Raw genomic sequence first — 21,571 nt, forward strand, 5'->3', positions numbered from 1 at the left:
GCTGAGGGCGCTGCTGACTGATGTGTTCAGTGGCGACACAAAGAGCAGTGAGCTAACGAAAAGGGTTCAGTTAAGGACAACGCAGCGAGCTATGGAAAGAAAAATGATAGGTGTGACGTTAAGAGATCGGAAGAGGGTGGAGTGGGTGAGGGGATAAATGCGGGGTTAATGACATTTTAGTTGAAATCAAGAGGAAGAAATGGGCTTGGGTAGGGCAACTAATGCGAAGGAAAGATAACCGCTGGTCCTTAAGGGTAATGGAGTGGATTCCAAGAGATGGCAAGCTTAGTAGAGGCGGCAGAAAGTTAGGTGGGCGAAAGAGATAAACTAGTTTGCAGGGATACTGTGGCTGCAGCTTGTACAGGACGTGGTTATTTAGAGAGGCCTTTGTCCTGCAGTGGGCGTAATCAGGCTGATGATGATGATGTCTGCTGAGCTGTGCCTAGTCTGACCAGCCACTCTACTTAGAAGCATTTATCAATTGGTGCTGCCACAGGGGCTCAGTGACTGGGGAATTTTGGATAGTGAGGACCCAGCTTCATTCCTGGGCGCGTTTCGATGGAGGTGCTGTATGATGTCAGCACTTGTTATCCCCCCCCCCCATGTGCTTCTTTGGGACGTTAAAACATTTGCAGTTAGTCTAGTCCATGGCAGACTGTTATCAAGCCAGGTGGCTGGTGCAGGTGGTGCCGCTGGGTGTGGTGCACCTGGACCTGGCTGGCAGCCACTTCACCTGGCGCAAGGTGACCACGGTGGTGCACAACATCATTGTGGGCAAGCTGTGGGTGGACCACCAGGGGGACATGGAGATCCGCAACCACACGCGGGGCCACGTGGCCCGCCTCAAATTCCACCCGTACTCGTACTTCTCGCGCGAGCCTCCGCGGCGCGTCACGGGCCTCGTGTCTGACGCCGAGGGCGCAGCCAGCTGGCTCCTGCAGGGCAACTGGGACGGACAGCTGGAGTGCGCCCGCGTCCTGTCCCCCGCCAACACGACGGGGGGGGGACGGCCCCTGGTCGAGTCGGGCAGCCTGCGGGTCATCTGGAAGCGCCGCCTGCCCGGGTGAGTTCAGGGTGGAATGGGGCATTTTCAAAATCATGTGTTTTTTGAATGCACGTGGCCATTGCATAAAAGAAGATAGTGCATTGAAGCTGTGTCTCACTCGTTGGCGTTGTGCCGCCTCTCTGCAAAAATGGCCAGCAGAAATTGGAAGACCCAAGCTACACACAGTGGGGTGTGGCACCTGTATATGGGGCCTCCTACTGCTGCTCTTAGTTGGGATTGCGTCGTTGCACAGCTGTTGCTTTTAAGTGGTGACTCCACGTACGCACCATACGCCCAAAGCCATCAGGCGCCTGAAAGGGACACCCATCTCCATGCGTCAGCTTTCCTTTGTGCGTGCACCATCGCGCTTGTTTCATGCGGAGAAGAGCTCAGCTCCAACTCATTCTGCTGATGTCCTCTGGTTAAGAGGGATCCAGCATCCGTGGGGAGCCACTGCGTGCATAGATGAGGGCGCTGTCCAGACATGGGCGGCACACGGAAGCAGACTGTGCTATGCTCCCTATTGATATACGGTGCGTGTGCACTGCTGGTGGGCAGGTGCTGTCTGCTTGCGCATCTTCTGCCGTGAGCACGCACAGGCCAGCATGTGCATGGGAGTGCAGGCACCATTCCAGAGAAGGTACACCGAAACGAAACCAAACACTTTTGAAACGTTACTTGCTCAAGACAAGTGCTTAGAGATTTCAAATACTAAACACTTCACTGTTAGACCGAATATTCGAAATGATGGTGCACGTGCCTAAAGAAAGCTTCTCTCTGTAATCAGCATGTCCCACCTTGATTTGTCCTGTGTTCAGCTTGGGAGCAACGGTAGGGAAGAAGACTGTTACAGTCATTGCTCAGGCTTGCTGTCTGGACATGTTTGTGGTGTGCTTGGGCTGCTGCCAAGTGATGTCCTCAGTTGCAGTGGCTGACTTGTTGGCGCATGTCATGGCCAGAGTGCCGTGGGAATGTCGCCAAACACACTGGTGCCACGCGTTTCACAAGGGGATTATGGGGAGCATCTTGGACGCCAATCCCAGGTCTCCCTTGAACAGAAGAAATACCTGCCAGTCTCACCTGTGCAACTCTGTGGTCCCCATCTTTGAAGAACAGTCTGGCCACATAGTTTCTTTCCCCTTTCCAAGCCAGGCTGCAGTGGCGTCAGGCCAGCCAACCCAGGCCTGTCGTTTTGGACGCTGAATGGCTCCCGTGCTTCTGCGTGCCCGGTCTTTTCGTTGTTCCCAAACTGTGCACTCGTCACACGCCTAGCACACATGCGGCAGGAGAAGCTTGCATGCGATTGTTGCTTCTTTGCCAGGGCAGCACACAGCCGCACGCTATGTGTGCTGCCACAGACAGGGCAGGGGGGAAGGATCCTCACCTCCTCCTCCCTTCACACGGTGTGCTCTGAAGCGAAGTGGAGAGTGTCGCCCCTAGCTTTATTCTTGTTGCTTTTTGTTCGCCTTCACTGTGCTTCTTTGCAGTTTTTATGCGAGAGACATATTATTTTGGATCCACTTTGCAAGCATATAAGGAAACTAGGTTCAAACTGGACGCCCATACGATTGGAAAGAGACAGCACCCAAACTAGATGTCACCTCATTTCCGCTGCGGGTAATGGCTGCTGCTTTGTGGCACCATCGGCTTGATCGGCATTTCTGGATAAGATAAAAGATATTACGATTTAATTGATCTCTTTGGGCGTCACAATGTCCCTCACTTTCCATGCAAGGAATGCAGACCCCATGCTTGATCTGTGTGACGCAGGGCACCTCTGAGCTGGGTTTCGCGTTGTAGTGGTCTGCGTAGTCGTTGGCGTAACCGATGGGTGCACTGCCATGAGCAGAGAAATTGGTAGCCAGCGAGTGGTTACTACTCCGTCAAGAGGAGGGCAGGGGCGAGAGCACCTGAGGGCAGCACAGTCTCGATGATGTGCGCAGGGCGGAGTACGAGCGCATGTACAATTTCACGGTGCTAGCCTGCCAGCTGAATGAGCCGGAGGAAGGGGTGGCGCCCACCGACAGCCGGCTGCGGCCCGACCAGCGACTCATGGAGGAAGGCAACTGGGACGAGGCCAACCAGGTCAGTGGTGGCTCCTCCTCCTTCCTGCACAGCCGCAGAAGTCATTCAGGCGTCCCGAGACGTGTAATCGGGGAGATGTGTAATCACATTTTTAACAGTACTTCCCACTGGTACCTGGCAGTACGCCGTACCTCTGACAAAGAGGGGGGCCTTTGCTGTGATTTCCAAGGACCTGTACAAAGTTAAGGCGTTAGCTCTGTTTTTGATGAGCGCAAAACATGAGCTGTTAGGAAAGCAAAGTTAGCTCCTATGAAACTCTGCAAAGAACTTAAACTCGACTGCCTCCTTCGAGGCATAAAAACTTGCAAGAAGTCTAACTTGGACGCATTGCATTTTTCACCGTAAAAAAATCACAAACCAGACTGGCCCTTGAGGGTAATAATTTCTGAGGGAGGTACTTGGCTAAAGATTATTGGTGTCTTCTTGCAAGCAAAGTTAAAACTACTAACAATTGATGACCCATTTCAGGTGAAATCCTCAGGCGATATAGATAGGTTTTTAATGAAAATTCTAGCTGTGACTTTGCCACATGCAGCTAATGGGTGTCTGTAGAAGAATGCATAGATACCCATGGTGCTGTAGCATTTCAAAATGCCTGCGAAATGCCCACTCGGGAGTTCTTGGAACTTTTAGCAGTGTACCCGAGGTCAACTTGCGTCCTCTGGGAGGAAAATGTGTGTCTTCGGAAACGCGGTGTGTGTATTTGTATTTGGCTCGAATTGAGAGGTTCCTTAACGTGACCCTTGCTGGTGCAAGTGTTAAAAAAGTATTTAGGTATGTTGACGTTTTTTGTGATGGCCAAGGACCGAATACGCTGGAAAGCGTAATCGAGGAGGTGGGTCGCTTTGCGCAAGCTTTGCAGCCACTTGTGGTCCACACACGAGCTTCCTGCTCAAGGGTCTCCTAGAGGGCATGCCTGCTGGGCCCAGAGGGGAGAAAGCCCCACCAATCGGCCCACTCAACAAGCGGGCTGCTGTGGACTGGTGCCCTGAGGAAGTCCTGTGCTCACAAAATGGAAGCGAGCCTTCTTGGCCAGGCGGAACGGCTTGGCAGCTCAGGTCACCCCTCGCACCTGCTGGCATCTGTTGCCAAGCAGATGAGAAAGCAGCTGATGCGGGCTAGGCCCCAGCAGCAGGATGAGGCAAGAAAAAAGAAGGAAAGGAGGCCGGTGGTAGCAATCGCCTGAAAAGCAGTGGTCGGAAAGCTGGCGTCAATGTCGTGATGACTGCCCCTATTATCAACTGCAATGTCTGTGCAGACGAGTCAATTCCCACCCGACCAGAAAGAAGCAGGGATGCACGGTAAAGCACCCTTTGTGGAGTGTACTGAAGACCTTGTTTATTCGTTGCCAGTGACAAGCGGTGAACAATACATAGGGCAGACTAATTTCGAGCAAGCTTACAGGAACCTGGGAATTCATTGCAGAGATTGCCCTTCAAGAAGTTGTGCACCTGATTTCCAAAAGTGTAGAGCTTTGGCTAATCACGAGGCCAGTTAGACCGTGAAATAATCGAGGCAGCTTCGATAGCAAGTCTACGCGACGATTGTGTCAGCACGCCGTCTGTTGCTTTGACAAAGAAACAATTGGACACGTTAGAAATGTGATTGCGAATCTCTCGGATTAAAAAATCTTAGGCTGTCATTTTAGAACACTTGAACAATATGATTTTGACACGTGTTTTTAGGGTGTGAAGTTATGCGAAGCCATGTTTCTTTGACATAAAAATGAGTTGTAAGTTAGTGCTGGTCTCTTGTCCCGGTGTTTTGCGCTGTTCCACCACAAGTGGGAATGCTGCACTAATTGTGCCAACATGTGTCATTACATTGAACCTGCTACATGCTGCTCTACATGCTGCTAAAAATTTGTATTTCTTGGTGAAATTACACCAAAATTCTGTTGCAACTACTAAGAGCCACGACGAATGCGATAAGGCTGAGGCTGCTGTAGAGGCATGACCCTGGTTCCTTCTACTTAACGTATTTGCACGATTGTAAGTCAACCCCCCACATCACGTTTCTGAAAAAAAAAAAAAAGAACTTGGAGGTCGTTTACACTTGGCCTTTAAGAATAGAATGCGACAGTACAATCCTGCGGCCTCCACTTATCACCAGCCGCTATCGGTTGCCGTGCATGGGAGTGCCCGTGGGCACATTCGGAAATGAAAATGTCACTGGACTACTCGTCCTCTCTAGCGCTGCCGTCGTGTTCGCTGCTGCGGTCCCACAGCTCGTCGTTCTAACATCGTCATGCAGCGAAACCCCGTGTTTCACAAACAGCCACATCACGACATCGCATGGAACAGCTGAAAATTTTGCCTCGCTCTAGCTGCCACACCTGTATCACCCGGTGCGAGCGTCGAGCTTGCGGCCTGGCGCGCAGTTCGTTTCTTCGGCGTAAAGAATGACAGCAATCTTGAATGTAGCCATCAACGCTTACCGGACCCGGAGCACAAATGACGAAGCACTGCATTAAAAGCTTGTGAAACACGGCCGGCAACAGTCGAATGCGTCAGAGCCAAAGAGAAGCTACGTGTAAGCGGCTCTTATGTTGGAACAACGATTGGAACTGCGGCCCTTCCATCAACTACCCACGCTCCCTTCGGTGCCGAGTTCAAAGTAAACAAAAAAAAAAACTTGGACGACGCCTATTAATGAGTTATAATAAGGGAGTAATTACTCATTGGCATCCACCCAAGCGCAGCCATACGGCTACAAAGGAAAGCTATGCAGCTTTCTCAGAAACTTCGTAGTTAAAGAAAAATTCGTCCTGGTCCGGGGATCGAACCCAGGACCACCGCTTCACCCATAGAGTTTCTTACTATTACCTAGAGGGAAAGCTGGCGGCGCTGCACTTCAGCCACCATGGACGCCCAAAGCATCATGGGGCGGTGAGCTACTTGTTGCGAGACAGTCGTAGTTTTTCGGGAACATGGAGTGGCACTACTAAAATTTTTCATTCCGAAAACGCTGTTCGTGTGTGCGCAGACGACTTTCGCGCGAACGCAGTGGGCAAAACCCATAGTAGTGAAAACGCGACGACACACGACGGCAATAAAAGGTTTCACTTTTCCGAAATGCCATTAAAAAACCTCTTATAGTATTTAAGCGACAACATCTTTTTTGAAAACATATTTACTTTTAAAAGTGCGCCTGTTAAGTACGAAATATTAGTTTCTATAGTGTTCATTACTAGGCCAATAGGAGAGCGAGTCGTCTCTAATTTTGGGCAGACTTTGCACTTAAATGCTTTTCTGCTCGTTTGTTGCAATCATTAGACAAGATATTGAATATTAGGACGTTTGTATTCATCAAACAGCTTTATTTTTTTATTATTTTTTGGCCAAAAGTTGCAGTTCCGCAACAAGTAGCTCACCGCCCCATGATGCTTTGAGCGCCCATGGTGGCTGAAGTGGTCTCGAGGGGTTGCCATGCAAACTCCCATAGACGGACTGCCAGCTTTCCCTCTAGGTAATAGTAAGAAACTCTATGGCTTCACCGGAGCAGTCGCTCTACCAATTGAGCTAACCAGGACGGCAAGCTTATGGTAGGGCGAGATCGAATGAGTTATCCACCGCCGCTTATCAGCGGACGCAATCTACGGCCCCGTGTGGGGGGAGTAGGCTGGACAGCACCATCGACCTCGCGGGGGGGTGCGGGGAGGCCGGTTCTGACATAGCAGCTGCTCAGGGCCAGCACCACGAGCGATGTGACAGAGCCACGCTTCAAAAATGAAGCCACTGGTGCGATGCTTTGATTTCGATTTTAAGTCCCCCCCCCCCCCACCCCCCCCCCACACAGACTTTTTCAAATTTAGAAAAATAGGTCGACTTACAATTGTGTGAATACAGTGTGTGTGGCAAGAAAGCTGATTGATGGAACCCAATGTTGTCTCTTTGTTTTGTTGCCCTCTGTCAGCCCATTTCAGTTCGTGGCATGGCATGCACAGGTTTTGCTTACCTGCTTGGACAGTGCTGTCAGCATTGTCCAACAGGAACAGTGGGAATGCACGCACAAAGAAAAAAATGCTTTCAGGAGGCTCAGATAGTGCTAAATTTTGGTCCTGCTCGATTCATCAGGCTTTTGTGCTGCACTGTCACGTGTCAGATAAGGTTGAGCATAAGGCCTCGGTACAGGTTTTGCGCTCCAGCTGTTAGCTCGATTTCACAGACCCCATTGGCGCTCAGCATAACAGCACCGTTAACATTCCAGCCTCTGCTTTGTTGGCATAGTTGAACCATGTGAGCTGGAACTTTGTGCATAGATCCATAAATTGGGATTTGTAATTAAATTGAGCAGTGCCTCCCCCTCTCTTCATCATCCACACTTTTTCCTCCCTTCTCCAAAACTTCTCAGGTATGACATTGCTACTGCTGTGAATGTGTGGGTGTGTGCGTTCTGCCACAGCCATTTATCCGGCTGGCCGTTGCTTCCGTGGGCAGCGAGAGAGCAAAGCTACGGAGACTGCCTGACAGTTCAGTTCCCCACTTGTCAGTAAGGACGTCTGCCACTGGGGAAGTTTTCCCCCACTGATGTTTGAATGTCACGGGAAATGCCCCCGTCTGTCTTGAAATTTGCGGATTCTGGTGTGATCGCACTCCTCCTCCTCACAGGTGATGGAGTCCCCCCTGTAGCTCCTAGATGGGGGTCAGCAGTTTGCACAGCACACCCCCCCCCCGGGCATGCACCTCGGCAGGCAGTGACTCCCGTGCATAGGAAAGGGGTGGATGACACGCGGTTATGGTGGATTTCTTTTGCATTGCTGGAACTAGATGGCTTAGTCGCATTTCATTCAGTGTCTTACTCTAGCATGTGGGAACATGACCGCTGACATGCACGGGAGATGGCCATTCAAACAAGTATCAGCTGCTGTCAATATAGTATATTGCCTTACTGTTCTCATTGACATTCTCATAAAAACGCGCAGATCCTGATGTGCTGAGAGAATTACTGGACAATCTAGCACGTGCCTTACGTGATTCAAAGGACTATTTCTTCAACACATCCCTTCAAAACTTTATAAAAACCGAGCCAAGTAAGTTTTGGAATTATATTAGTGAAAAAAAGAAAGCAGTTACACAAATTTTGGTGAACAACACTGCGGTATGTGATCCAAAGGCTATTGCTCAGCATTTTAATAGTTATTTTCAAAGTGTATTTTCTGCCCCGAGCTCATGTACCAACAATAGCCGAGTGTATTATCCCGCCGAAGTGAATTTTATTACTTACCCTGGTGTCCTTTCTATGCTGTTGAACCTGAAAACCAAAACGTCATGTGGCCCTGACAACATTCCAAACGCATTTCTGCGACGCTATGCCGAAACTCTGGCTAAATTCCTTGTAATAATTTTTCGCGCTTCAATCTCAATAGGTAAAATACCTGATGACTGGAGGACAGCCCGAATTGTTCCCGTTTATAAAAAAGGAGACAGTCTTCTCTTGCAGAACTACCGCCCCATATCATTGACGTCCCCGTGCTGTAAACTATTAGAGCATATAGTTGCACATTGTATGAACGAATTTTTAGAAAAAAATCGCGTGCTAACTAGCTTCCAGCACGGGTTCAGAAAAGGATTCTCGACGGTAACACAGCTAATTACAGTAATAAATTCATTTGCTTCTTGTATAGATAATAAAGGCCAAATCGATGCAATATTTTTGGATTTTAGCAAGGCATTTGATAAAGTTCCTCATGATAAACTAATTTTTAAAATGAAAGAAATTGGCATTCCTGATATTTTAGTGACATGGATTACTGCATACTTAAAAGACCGCAAACAGTTTGTTGAAGTGGGTGGACAACGTTCGGGCTCTCTTCCAGTTTCATCCGGTGTTCCCCAAGGAAGTGTTTTGGGTCCTCTGCTTTTCCTTTTGTATGTCAATGATATTGTTCAAGTTGTTAACCCACCAGTGGATATTCGATTGTTTGCTGACGATTGCATTCTATACCGAGAACTTACAAATAAGGAGGATCAAAGTGACCTGGACAGTGCCTTGAACAACATTTTTGAATGGTGCGACCGATGGGGCATGGTTCTGAATGCTGACAAAAGTGTATATATGCCGATAACCCGAAAAACCATACTTCATAGCTACACATATAAATTAGGCTCTCTCCCTCTTCAACAAGTATCCAACTACAAATACCTAGGAGTAACAATAAGTAGCAATCTATCGTGGAACTTGCACATAAACAATATCTGCTCTGCGGCATTTAGGAAATTGTGCTGCTTAAGACATGAACTAAAAAATGCTCCTACTAAAATTAAGCTACTTTGTTATTCTTCAATAATTAGACCTAAACTCGAATATGCATGCATAGTGTGGGACCCGTATACTAAATCTAACGTAAAAAATCTGGAGAGAATACAGAGAAGAGCTGTCAGGTTTATCTTTAATGAATATGCAAGGTCTGACTCCCCCACCACTTTAATGGAGGTTAATAAAATTGAACTACTTGAACATCGGCGAAGAAAGCTTAGGTTAGAATTTATTTCTCTTTTATTACATAACAAACTTGGTTTGGATCCCTCATCATACTTAACGCCGGCACCAACCAGACAAACTCGTCAACACCATCCCAGTTCTCTAACCCCTATACAGTAAACTCTCAGTTGTACGAACTCCGGTTTATCGAATATTTCAGAATAACGAACTTTTTAAAAAGCCCCGGCTGTTTTCTTATGGATTCTATGTGCAAATGTTTCACTTAAACGAATTTCGGAATAGTGAATATTTCAGTTTAACGAACTCGCTCAGAGGACCCAGGCTTATTTTTCCGATCAGTTCAACGAAGTTTTGAGCCCTCCACTGCAGGCGCAACCGATGCCCGCCCTCATGACAGAGATCTGTCATCACCTGGAGGTCGATAGCAATAGTACTTCGTTTGAAGACTATGCACTGTGTGACAGTGCACTGATTACCTGTGCTGGATAGACTGAACTGGAGATTCTTTCCAGTGTTCGTCCAGAGGAAGACGAATGCGATGAAGAGGAGGCAACTGCAGAGCCAGTTTCAAGCCCTATTACTCTAGCTGAGGTTGTAGAGTGCATCGGAAAGTTCAGGGACTTTGTGTCTCAACAGCAAGCTGTGCCAGAAGAAGTGTACAAAAACATTGACTCTTTTGATAGTTTTGTAACTTCTTGTGCTTTAAATGTACAAGTGCAGAAGAAGATTAGTACTGATTTTTTTTTCAAAGTGAGAAAGGCAGCGTTTTAACTGCTATGCACCTTGTATAAGTTACGTATAAATTCCATTTCACACTTTTGACACTATGGATGCCATGTCTTATGTTAGCCTAGTGAATATTCAGTTTAGTGAACTTTCAGTTAAGTGAACTATTTCCTCCGGTCCCTTGAAGTTCACTCAAGTGAGAGTTCACTGTATTCGCTAGAACAGACACTTACAAGTTTTCGTTTTTTCCACGCACAATAGCAGATTGGAATGAGCTAGTTAAACCATTATCCCAAGAGTTTTAACCAATTATTTTTTCTATATTGTGTTGTTCTTTTTTGAAATGTTGTGTTTTTTTTTTGTCTCTTGATTGACTTTGTTCGCCCACCCTGCTTGGACTCAGTGTCCGCAGTATTTTGTAAATAAATAAATAAATAAAAAAATTTTATTTTTACACTTCAGAAAAGCTAAGGCTACTGAATTAGAGACAGTATTTTCCGCAACAGAAGAAATGTTACGAGAAAAATGGTCCATTTTTTAAAGTTCGTTTGCCAAGAATTTCTGCCAAGAATGGCAGAAACTATTTACTCTAACTGGTACTCGTCCTTGGTTCTTACTCCTTCGTGCCAGGCCACTGTACAGATCTTTGTGTCTTTGAAAAGTACAGTGAAAGCTCGTTAATTTTTTCTTAATAGGAGCACGAAAAATTTTTGAATTATACAAATGTCAAATCATCTGAATATCGAAATTATCAAATTAGCCACAAGAAGAAACGAAATGCGTACCAGCAGTAGCACTAATCGCTGCTGCCAGATGCTGTGCACAGTGAGGAATGTGTTCACAGACAGGGCTTCTTTTACCGTGCGTTTCAGTGGTTGGGGCCGCTGTACACAACCATCATCTGCTGGTGAACCATTGTTAGCAGCACCTGTGAATTTATTTGTCCCCAGTCAGCTGCCTGGCGAGTGCGACCATATCCTCGATGGTCTGTGATTATGGCTGGGTTTCATGTGGCGTTTCCTCTGCACTGCAGCAGTCTGGTGGCAAAAAAAAAAAGAAACTGCTGTGCCAGCAGCAATTTGCTAAGTATGCTACGGGCATGTTGGCCCACTCATGTGCGAGAATGTTCAAAGCACTGAGGAGTGTAAGGTCCCAGCATCCATGCAGCAATGTAGCACGTGCTTTCTGCATTTGCATTTGATGTATTGAATTACGCCCCGATGCATGGGCTGTGTCTGCATTCGGAGGGCGAATCACGAGCCTGATCCTCTCTGGGCCCAGCACCTTGCAGTGTGCGCTGCAGTTGTCCACAAGACGCCAGTCAGTTTGACACGGCCAGGAAGGTGCCTCGCATTCTGACAAGCACCTCAGCTTGTAATCATCATCAGCCTGGCTACGGCCAGCGTACTCCCACAAACTTGTTAACCACATCCGCCCACCTAACATTCGGCCACCCCCTGCTATGCTTGCAGTCTCTGGGAATCCACTCCGTTACCCTTCGCATTGCATGCCCCCTGCCCAAGGCCACTTCTTCCCCTTGGTTTCGACTGCCCAGCATCCTTGTGGCCGCCTCTCGAAGTGGCAGAACGGGTGTGCCAACTGAGGCCTGTTGAAAAATGCTGGGCTGGTCTTGCGATGCCATGCCGTGGGATGCATGCCAACGTGATGGGCAGGAAAGGTCAGCAAGCATGCGATCGCTCTGAACGAAACCTGCAAGGACATGCTGCACTAGCCATGCGCCCCTGTTCTCTGACTACCGCATATTGCGGCATGTAAGCCAACTTTGAATATTTATTTATTTATTTATTTATTTATTTATTTATTTATTTATTTATACAGAATACCCCTAAAGGCCCCCGAGAGGGTATTACATAGGGGGGGGGGGGGGGGGGGGGGGGCACAGGCAATTGAACAGAATAAAAAAAAAAACCACAAATATAAAACAAACTACAAAAGCACAAATAAGACACACTTGATGACATAAGTAAGCAAAAGAATCAATCAAAAGCACAAATAAGACACTTTGCATGACATATAAGTAAGCAAAACAATCAAAAGAATGGCACCGCGGCAAAGAACGAAGATTACTGCATTATTAAAATTATACAAACAGAACACTAATACAATGAATCTTTTTAGTAACAAACCCTGCAAAAAAGGAAGCCATGAACAAATAAAATAACAATGTATGCGAATAGTTAAGCAGTAGTTATTGAAGATATAAGTTTAAAATATTTATCAGGATCAGTGGTGGTTGCGATATGTGAAGGCAGAGTGTCAGATATTGTGCGTGGTAAGAATGAATGCACATAGTTAAAATGTTCTGCACGTGAAACGTCTAACTTTAAAGGGATGATCGCGGCGGTCAAAAATCGAAGGAGGCAAAGAAAAAAAGTCGTTATGAAGTGATGGATGATAATAAAGTTTATGGAAAAGTGATAGTCGTGCAATTTTACGGCGGAGACATAAATCCTGGAGACCTGCGCGTTTCTTTAAGGCTGTGACGCTGGTGTTACGTGAACAATCGGAGTAAATAAAACGAACGGCGCGGTTCTGCAATGATTCAATGTTATTTATTAGGTAAGATTGGTAAGGGTCCCAAATAGCCGAGGCATATTCAATTTTAGGTCGAATTAGAGTGGTATAGGCATGAGCACGGAGGTGAGGAGGAGCATGCTTTAGGTTATGTTTTAAGAGACCTAATGACCGATTAGCAGATGCAAGCATAAGGTTAATATGGTGGTTCCTTGCTAAATCTGAATGAAGGTGAAGTCCTAAGTACTTATACGTGGTGACTAGCTCGAGTGAGGTATTATTTAAGGAGTATGCTGTTTGAATTCGAGACATTCGGTTAGTAAAAGACATCAATTTAGTTTTTGAATGATTAAGTTGCATAAGCCAGGTTGAGCACCATGCTGTTACTGAATCCAGGTCAGATTGAAGGGATTGGCAATCGGTGTTAGAATAAATTTTGCGATAAATTACACAATCATCAGCAAAAAGTCTGATATTGGAAGAAATGGAATCCGGTAAATCGTTGATAAATATTAGGAAAAGTAAGGGGCCAAGCACACTTCCTTGTGGGACGCCAGAGTGTACTTGGCTGAAAGACGAATTGTGGTTATTGACAGTTGTAAATTGAGGCCTGGAAAAGAGAAAATCTTTAACCCATGCAATGACAAGAGGGTGAATATTAAGCAATGCTAGTTTCATTAATAACCGGTTGTGAGGTACTCTGTCGAAAGCTTTAGAAAAATCAAGAAATATGGAGTCTACTTGAATGCCAGCATCAATCGATGAATGTATGTCTTGAATGAATCCGGCAAGTTGCGTTTCGCATGAGTAGCCTTTGCGGAACCCATGTTTATATTTAAAAATAATGTTATGTTCTTCAAGATAGTTAATTACCTGCGAGTGAATTACATGTTCAAGAAGTTTGCAAACAGTGCTAGTTAATGAAATGGGTCGGTAATTGGCACAACTTTAGCTAGGCGCCAGTCCAGCGGAATCACGCCTGATGATAGAGATTGTGAAAAAATAGCGGACAAGATACGATGAATACCATCAGATGAATTTTTGAGTATTTTGTTATTAAAGCCAAGGTGATCTGATGCTGATGTTGTTTTAAGCTTCCCTAGTAAGGATAAGATACCGGTCTCACTGATAAATATTTCGGACATTGATGTATTGGAAGTGCTGACAGAAATGGGAGGTAGAGGGAGATCTTCACGGGTAAAAACGGATGTGAATGCGTTATTGAAAAGTTCGGCGCATTCGGCCACTGGAACACTGCTGCCTTCCGCGTTGGTAAGAGTAATGTCAGGATGATTAGCGTGGTTTATTATCTGCCAGAACTTCCGTGGATTGTTTGTTAGCATTGCCGGTAGATCGTGTGTGAAGAAGTGCCTACGTGCAGATATCAACTCAGACTGATATTCCTTATCACATAATTTGTACCGTTGCCAAGATTCGGAGTGTCTGTTCTTGTCGGCTTGTCTGTAAAGGCGCTTCTTCTTGTTATTAAGGCGACGTAGATGCCTATTAAACCAAGGCGCTGTGTTAGTGCAAGGGATACTGATGACGGGTATGAATCTGTCAATGAGAGTAGCAAGTTTCACGCTGAACAGGTTCCAGTTCGTTTCCACGGAGCGTGACGAAAAATCGTGAAGAAAATGATCAGCAAAGACTGACAACTGAGCGTTTATTTCGCCGAAGTTTGCTCGGTTGTAGCACCTTATTTGTTTAGTACAAGTTACCTTTTTATGGGGCACAAAATTCAGGTTACCCGTGATTATTGAATGGTCGGAAAGGCCTTCTAAGAGCGCAATGTTGGAGCAAAGGTAAGGATCACTTGTCAAGATAAGATCGAGAATATGGGCTGTAGTGGCGGAACGACGCGTAGGTTCAGAAATAAGTTGTTGCAAAGAGAAATCGAGACAGGACTGGAGGAAAGCCTGAGCTTCGGGATCATTGGCAGGAGCTGTTAAAGACGACCAGTTAATAGCCGGAAAGTTAAAGTCACCAAGTAAAAGTAAGCTTGAATTCGGGAAACGACAAGTAAGATCGCTTAGTAAATTAGAAAACTGACTTGCGAATGAAGAATTCATGTCCGGAGGGCGGTAAATGACGCCAATGATGGCGACCGTGGGACCACAACTCAACCGAACCCATACCGATTCTATGTACGACGTGACCTCGATAGGCACAGCAGTGAGCACTTTATTGACAGCCAGAAGGACACCGCCACCTCTACGGCCCGTGCGGTCACAACGAAATATGTTGAATTCGGAGTCACAGGCGAAAACGACATCATCAGGAACCATGTCATTTAACCAAGTCTTGGTAAGCGCGATGACCGAGGAGCAGCATGAATCAATTAAAGAAGAAAGAGCTACGTTTTTAGAAAGAACACTCCTTATGTTAGTGTACAGAAAACTGACATCGTAATTGGAGCAACGCTGCGCGTTTGGCCGTCCGGGTGGTTTGCCAGCCACTTTACGAGAACTGGAAGGGATGCGTCAGGCAAGGGACACGCGCACTGCGCTACTGGTTTGATCATCCCAGAAATACGAGACACCATTGATAAGCAGTTTATCAAAAGACAAACGGACCTTGTCACCTTCTTTTCTTACTGATTTGGCATACTTCCACAGTTGGCTGCGTTTCTCACGAACCGTTTTCGAGTAATCTCGCGAAATGCTGAAATTGGTATATTTGAGTTTATAGCCCTTACTCGTAAGCGTTTCGACTTCTTTTTCGTTGAACAGCTTTGCAATAATGGGTCTCTTTTTTTCCTGAGAAAAACGGCCTATGCGGTGAGCACGGGCTAAGGAAGACAACGTGATACCAAGTTTGCTAGAACAGAATTCTTTCAAAGGCGCTCAGAGTCTTCCCAAGTTTCAGACTCATCCGTGTCCTGAACACCATAAAAAAGAATGTTAGACCGGCGGGAACGATTTTCCAGGTCGTCAAGTTTTACTTGCATGTTGGACACATCGTGTGTACAACTCGTGGCAGATACTGTGGTAGGCACTGACTGTTTTTTAAGTTCCAGTTCCTGCACACGGGTAGCTAAAGACTGTAAGTCACTTTGAAGAACTGGAATAGACTCGATTTTAAGTTCAAGTTCATGCACACGATCGTTTAAAGTCTTCATTTCATTTTGCAAGCCAATATGAATTGTAAGAATCTTGTTAACACTTTCGAGGATATTCGTGTGGTTCATCTCAAGCCTTTGAACAGTTTCATATACCAGTTCGAGCTTTTCCTCTTGGCCCTTCGTCATAGGGCCTGGGTTTGTTTCAACGTCCCCACCCAGGACCAAAATGCGCCAAATGTACACTGCCGCCGAGCGGAAACGTTTCAGAATATGGGGTGGCCACGACACTGCTACAAGACAGACATCATCATCATGGTAACAAGAACACTCGTAATAACCAACCTGGAACAGCAGGAACGGTGAGTGGCGAGGCATTTCGTGAGCAGTGCCGTGGCCCAAGGGGGCGGTGAAATCCGAGTGCTTTATGTAGGTGTCCTCATCAGCTGATAAGTAGTATGTTGCCAGGCCCGACCGTCGAAAGTGTCCAAAATCGGCAGGGGTGCGCACAGATGATCGGATGAGCAGCCGCAGCCGTCCAGAAACCAGCTAGCGCCGCAAGATTGCGGAACCGGTCGGCAAGTCGGTGAAACAGGCAGGTGATAGCCGGTGAGCACCAGCACCTGGAACAGCAGGAACGGTGAGCGGCAAGGCATTTCGTGAGCAGTGCCATGGCCCCAATAAGTCAACCCCGCAACTCGCAGCCCTTGCGGGCAAGAAAATGTCGAATATAAGTGGACACCTCTTCCTCCCTGATGACCCTCCACGGGATGGCGTCATGCTGCAAGGCCATCAGAGGCTATGAAACGGTGCTCCTATGACCGGCTCACTACCAGCAAACAGAAATGCTGCCAACGGACCTGTACTTCCACGTTCTGGTTCAACTCCAGAGGTTACCTTGCTTTGTCTAGCATTTCTCATGGACAGCAACTGCCAGCGGGAGCCTGAAGTGGGTAAACAGTGCGCAGCTAGAATTTTCGTAGTGGAATGGATTTGCACACAGATCAGCGATTTTTTTTTTTTTTTTTACACATGGAGCTTTGCACGTCCTGCCAGGAACAGGCACCAGCCTGAGGCACATACTAACCCCCCCCCCTTCCAAAGAGGTTGACTCTGTATACAGGTCGACCACCCTATTCCGGATGGCGCTTTTTGAAAAAAAGTATGCAATATTATGTGTGTCAACTTCTGTGCAAGTTGGGGGGTGTGGGGGTCACCTCATTTCAGTCAACTGCACTTGCAGTATGATAAATATTTTAGCGCAAGATTCCGTGAACACAGACAAAAAGCTAGGACACTTCTGTTTGTCTCATAAACAGGCTGAGGTGGTGCTTGTTGTCCTCTCTCTCTGGGTGTGTTCTTGTAACGCCCTGTTCCAGAGTGAACGTGCCGAACCAACTGGCCCGGCAACATACATTACACATCATTTCAAATAACTTGATATATCGATGCTTCCACTTGCATTTTCCTATTGGCATTTCATGTGTCATTGGTGGTTAAACGTACCTCTGACTAGCAAAAGCCGTTGAACTCGTTGCCACGATTTGTCAGGGCCAGTGGCACGGTAGCTGTAGCTTCAGTTTGCGTCGGCACAAGGCTCTTCTGGTGAGGATCAGATAACAGCAGATTTGTTGAAGGACGGAGGAGAGACTGCTCGAAAAACTAGCCACCCTGTGTACGCAATGCCTTGTCACCTCGAGCGTACCGGAAGCTTGGAAAAACGCTAACATTATCTTCATTCATAAGAAAGGAAGCGTCAAGGACTTGAAGAATTGCAGACCGATCAGCTTGTCTGTTGCCTACAAGGTGGCCCCGCCGCGGTGGCTCAGTGGTTACGGTGCTCGGCTGCTGACCCGAAAGACGCGGGTTCGATCCCGGCCGCAGCGGCTGAATTTCTTGAAGGCGAAATTCTAGAGGCCCGTGTGCTGTGCGATGTCAGTGCACATTAAAGAACCCCAGGTGGTCGAAATTTCCGGAGCCCTTCACTACGGCGTCTCTCATAGCCTCAGTCGCTTTGGGACGTTAAACCCCAACAAACCAAACCAAACCAGCCTACAAGGTATTTACTAAGGTAATTGCTATTAGGGTCAGGACAACCTTAGACTTCAATCAGCCAAATGATCAGGCAGGCTTTCGTAAAGGATACTCGACAATAGACCATATTCACACTATCAGTCAGGTGATAGAGAAATGCGCAGAATATAAGCAGCCCCTATATATAGCGCATGTGGTGTCCCCTCTCTGGTTAGTGTCCTTGTTGCGCCACCGTTCATTTCATCACGCACCAACTCGCCCCTCAGGCCATTCTTCCCTATATATAGCGTTCATTGATTACGAGAAAGCATTCCACTCAGTAGAAACCTCAGCAGTCATGCAGGCATTGCAGAATCAAGGCGTAGAAGAGTGTTATGTGAAAATATTGGAAGATATTTGTAACGATTGCACAGCTACCATAGTTCTCCATAAAGTCAGTAGTAAAATTCCAAAAAGGAAAGGTGTCAGGCAGGGAGACACGATCTGGCCAATGCTATTCACCACCTGTTTACAGGAGGTATTCTGGGGCCTGAAATGGGAACAGTTGAGGATAAGAGTTAATGGAGAATACCTGAGTAATTTGCGATTCGCTGATGACACTGCCTTGCTTAGCCACTCAGGACATGAACTGCAAAGCATGATCAATGAGTTAGACAGGCAGAGCAGAACAGTGGGGCTAAGAATTAACATGCAGAAAACCAAAGTTATGTTCAACACTCTGGCAAAGGAACAGCAGTTCGCAATAGGGGAGGTGCGTTTCCAAAGTGAATCCAAACAACCATGAAAAAATCGTCTGCCAGCTGCTTCCGGTTCCAAATTTCTCCCAGGCACTGCCTTCTGCATAGCAATTGCCATGCATCCGTGCATCGTTTATTCGCTGATCTATTTGTGCTGCGACATTGCGTATTGTTCAGCATCGCCGTAAGATCAGCGCATGCTGCATATGAACGCGTCCTGAGCGCAGAAAATGACATTAATGAAAGGTACGAGTGTTTTTTCGTGGTTATAATACGTCAGCGTAGGCTGGTTGTTCCGAGTATGCACGGCAGTTGGCTGTGTGTGCAGTTGAACTATAGTTTAACGAGTTGGTCATTATTAGTTTTTTTTTCGCTGCACCACGAACTCAACAAAGGGCTGAGCTTGCGCAGTTTAGCAAACAATAGATGTATTTTCCTCACAGTGTGCAAAAGCTGCCAGCGGGCTAGCTAGCAGACTATCCATACATGCAGCTGTGCGCACAGGGCATCTCAATACATCGCTCGCACTGCATATGCACAGGAAAGCGTCCTACCGTTTACATCATTTTGGTTATACTTCATGCAAAAATACGCTACGAAGCAGAGCAGAGTCGACGTCGAGTTGGTCTTGCGATGATGCAATACAATCATCGGTGTTGCAGTGAAAATAAATTAATGTAAGAAGCGAATTAACAAAGCGACTGCTGTGAAGCAAGCGAGCAGGGGGAGAAATTTGGAACCGGAAGTAGCGGTAGCAGACGACTTTCCCATGAGCCTCTGCGCTGAATCTGGAAACGCACCTCACCCATTGGTAGCCAGGTGCTGGAAGTAGTAAGAGAATAAGTCTACTTAGGGCAGGTAGTGACCGCTGATCCGGATAATGAGAGGGAAATAACTAGAGGAATAAGAATGGGGTGGAGCGCATATGGCAGGTTATCTCGGATCATGAATGGCAGTTCACCAATATCACTCAAGAGAAAAGTATACAACAGGTGTATCTTACCGGTACTCACCTATGGGGCAGAAACATGGAGGCTAACAAAGAGGGTTCAGCTTAAGTTAAGGGCAACGCAGCGAGCTATGGAAAGGAAAATGATAGGTGTAACGTTAAGAGATCGGAAGCGGGCGTAGTGGGTGAGGGAACAAACGCAGGTTAATGACATCCTAGTTGAAATCAAGAGGAAGAAGTGGGCTTGGGCGGGGCATGTAATGCGAAGGCAAGATAACCGCTGGTCCTTAAGGGTAACGGACTGGATTCCAAGAGAAGGCAAGCATAGCAGGGGGCAGCAGATAATTAGGGGGGCGGATGAAATTAAGAAATTTGCGGGAATGCGGTAGCCGCAACTGGCAAAGGACAGGGTTAATTGGAGAGACATGGGAGAGGCCTTTGCCCTGCACTGGGCGTAGTCAGGCTGATGATGATGTAGGCTCTTTTGCAGGTGCTCATTCCATGCATTGGTGCTTGGCTTGCCAGAGTTTGTCTGTGGCTATGCAGCGCACAGGACCCGTAGTTAGCAAAATTTATTAATGGCACTGTAATGCCACTGTAATGCCAAATGGCGCTGTGGGTAAAAGATAAATAAATAAAAACAAACGAATAAAAAATATTATTTGCAGATTTATTCTGTGGCAGCAGAATTCCTGGAGCGGTGTCATGAAAGTTGAAACGCCATGAAAGGTTTTTTGTGCAGAAATACGACCTTAGATCGACCAGAAGACACGACAAGCGCAGCTAACAACTGGTTTATTAGGGGGCTGACATCCGCGCAGATAAGTCAAAAACCTTTCATGGCGTTTCAAGTATCAGACCAGCTAGCCTGACAACAACTCTGGCTAATGTTATGCAAGATTTTGTGGCTGAAAGACGTCTGTATCTGCATTGTTGCCCTGTGCTGGTATGAGAACACGGGAGGCACCCTAGGTTGGTGCAAGCTGTCATTTTGCAAATCACCAGCTCAGATGATGCTGCCAGTGGTGAGAGTTCGGTGTGTGCAGGTGAAGCTGCAGCTGGAGGAGAAGCAGCGTGCCACGCGCCGGCAGCGGGAGGCGGAGGCCGAGGCGGCAGCCGCCCAGGGCCGGCCCTACGTGGGGTACGAGCCCGTCTGGTTCCGCAAGGAGACGGACCCCATCACGGGCAACCCGATCCACGTCTACCAGAACGAGTACTGGGCCTGCAAGGAGCAGGGCCAGTGGGACCGCTGCCCCACCATCTACCTGCCCTCGTGAGGGCTTCCGGCATAGTAATATTGCGTTGATGCCTCCGTCTCGGAGGAACCTGTTGATGTGCTACTGCCTTTGCTGCTGTTGTTGGAGAGCCTGCGATATATATATATAAATATATATATGTTCATGAACTGAAACACACGCGCACGCAACACATACACACACACACACACGTGAAGGATATAAATGTTCTGTTTTTTAGGGAATTAAAGTTCTTGGTTTTATAACGTATGTGTCTTGTGGCTCATTCAAGCGTGGAAAAGTGTGGTGAAGTCCAAAAGACATTGTTGGCTGGTGAATGTACCACTCTGTTGTTGATGAAATGCACTGCAGAGACAAGCTGGGGCAGTGAGATTACACCAGCCACAACTGCCACCTGAGCACAGTGGTGGCTGCAGTGCTTTGTGAATGTAACACTGCGGCATGTGTCAAGGAAAAAATGCAACACGGTGAGCAAGTCGCCCCTGTTCATTTACTGTTCAAACTGAATTTGGTGAGCGCTCTAGAATCCAAACAGGTGGTGCAAATGACACGGTATGGTTTAACTCCGGCATTCGATGCACAATAAGTGCGTAAAAAATGAACCAGTAACAAATCCAAGGTTCCTGTGCACAGTCTGCCCTGCGTTGCATCACGAGGCTATACGTATGAACAATGCAAAATTTTACATCCGATGCCGAG

At 46.9% G+C, this 21,571-nt stretch overlaps 1 protein-coding gene across 1 annotated transcript in view; it reads left to right on the plus strand.

Annotated features, from left to right (window-relative positions):
- Window positions 1-21,117, plus strand: part of Osbp (oxysterol binding protein) — a 116,052-nt gene extending 94,935 nt beyond the window's left edge. Inside the window, exons 6-8 of the mRNA XM_089564072.1 lie at window positions 684-1,063; window positions 2,989-3,130; window positions 20,663-21,117. Coding sequence (XP_089420198.1) covers window positions 684-1,063; window positions 2,989-3,130; window positions 20,663-20,893 — 753 coding nt within the window. The 3' untranslated portion in view covers window positions 20,894-21,117. The remainder of the gene's footprint in view (window positions 1-683; window positions 1,064-2,988; window positions 3,131-20,662) is intronic.
- The last annotated feature ends 454 nt before the right edge of the window (window positions 21,118-21,571 follow it).

The sequence above is a fragment of the Amblyomma mixtum genome, chromosome 10, assembly GCF_055824585.1.
Source record: "Amblyomma mixtum isolate Tamu chromosome 10, ASM5582458v1, whole genome shotgun sequence".
NCBI lineage: Eukaryota > Metazoa > Arthropoda > Arachnida > Ixodida > Ixodidae > Amblyomma > Amblyomma mixtum.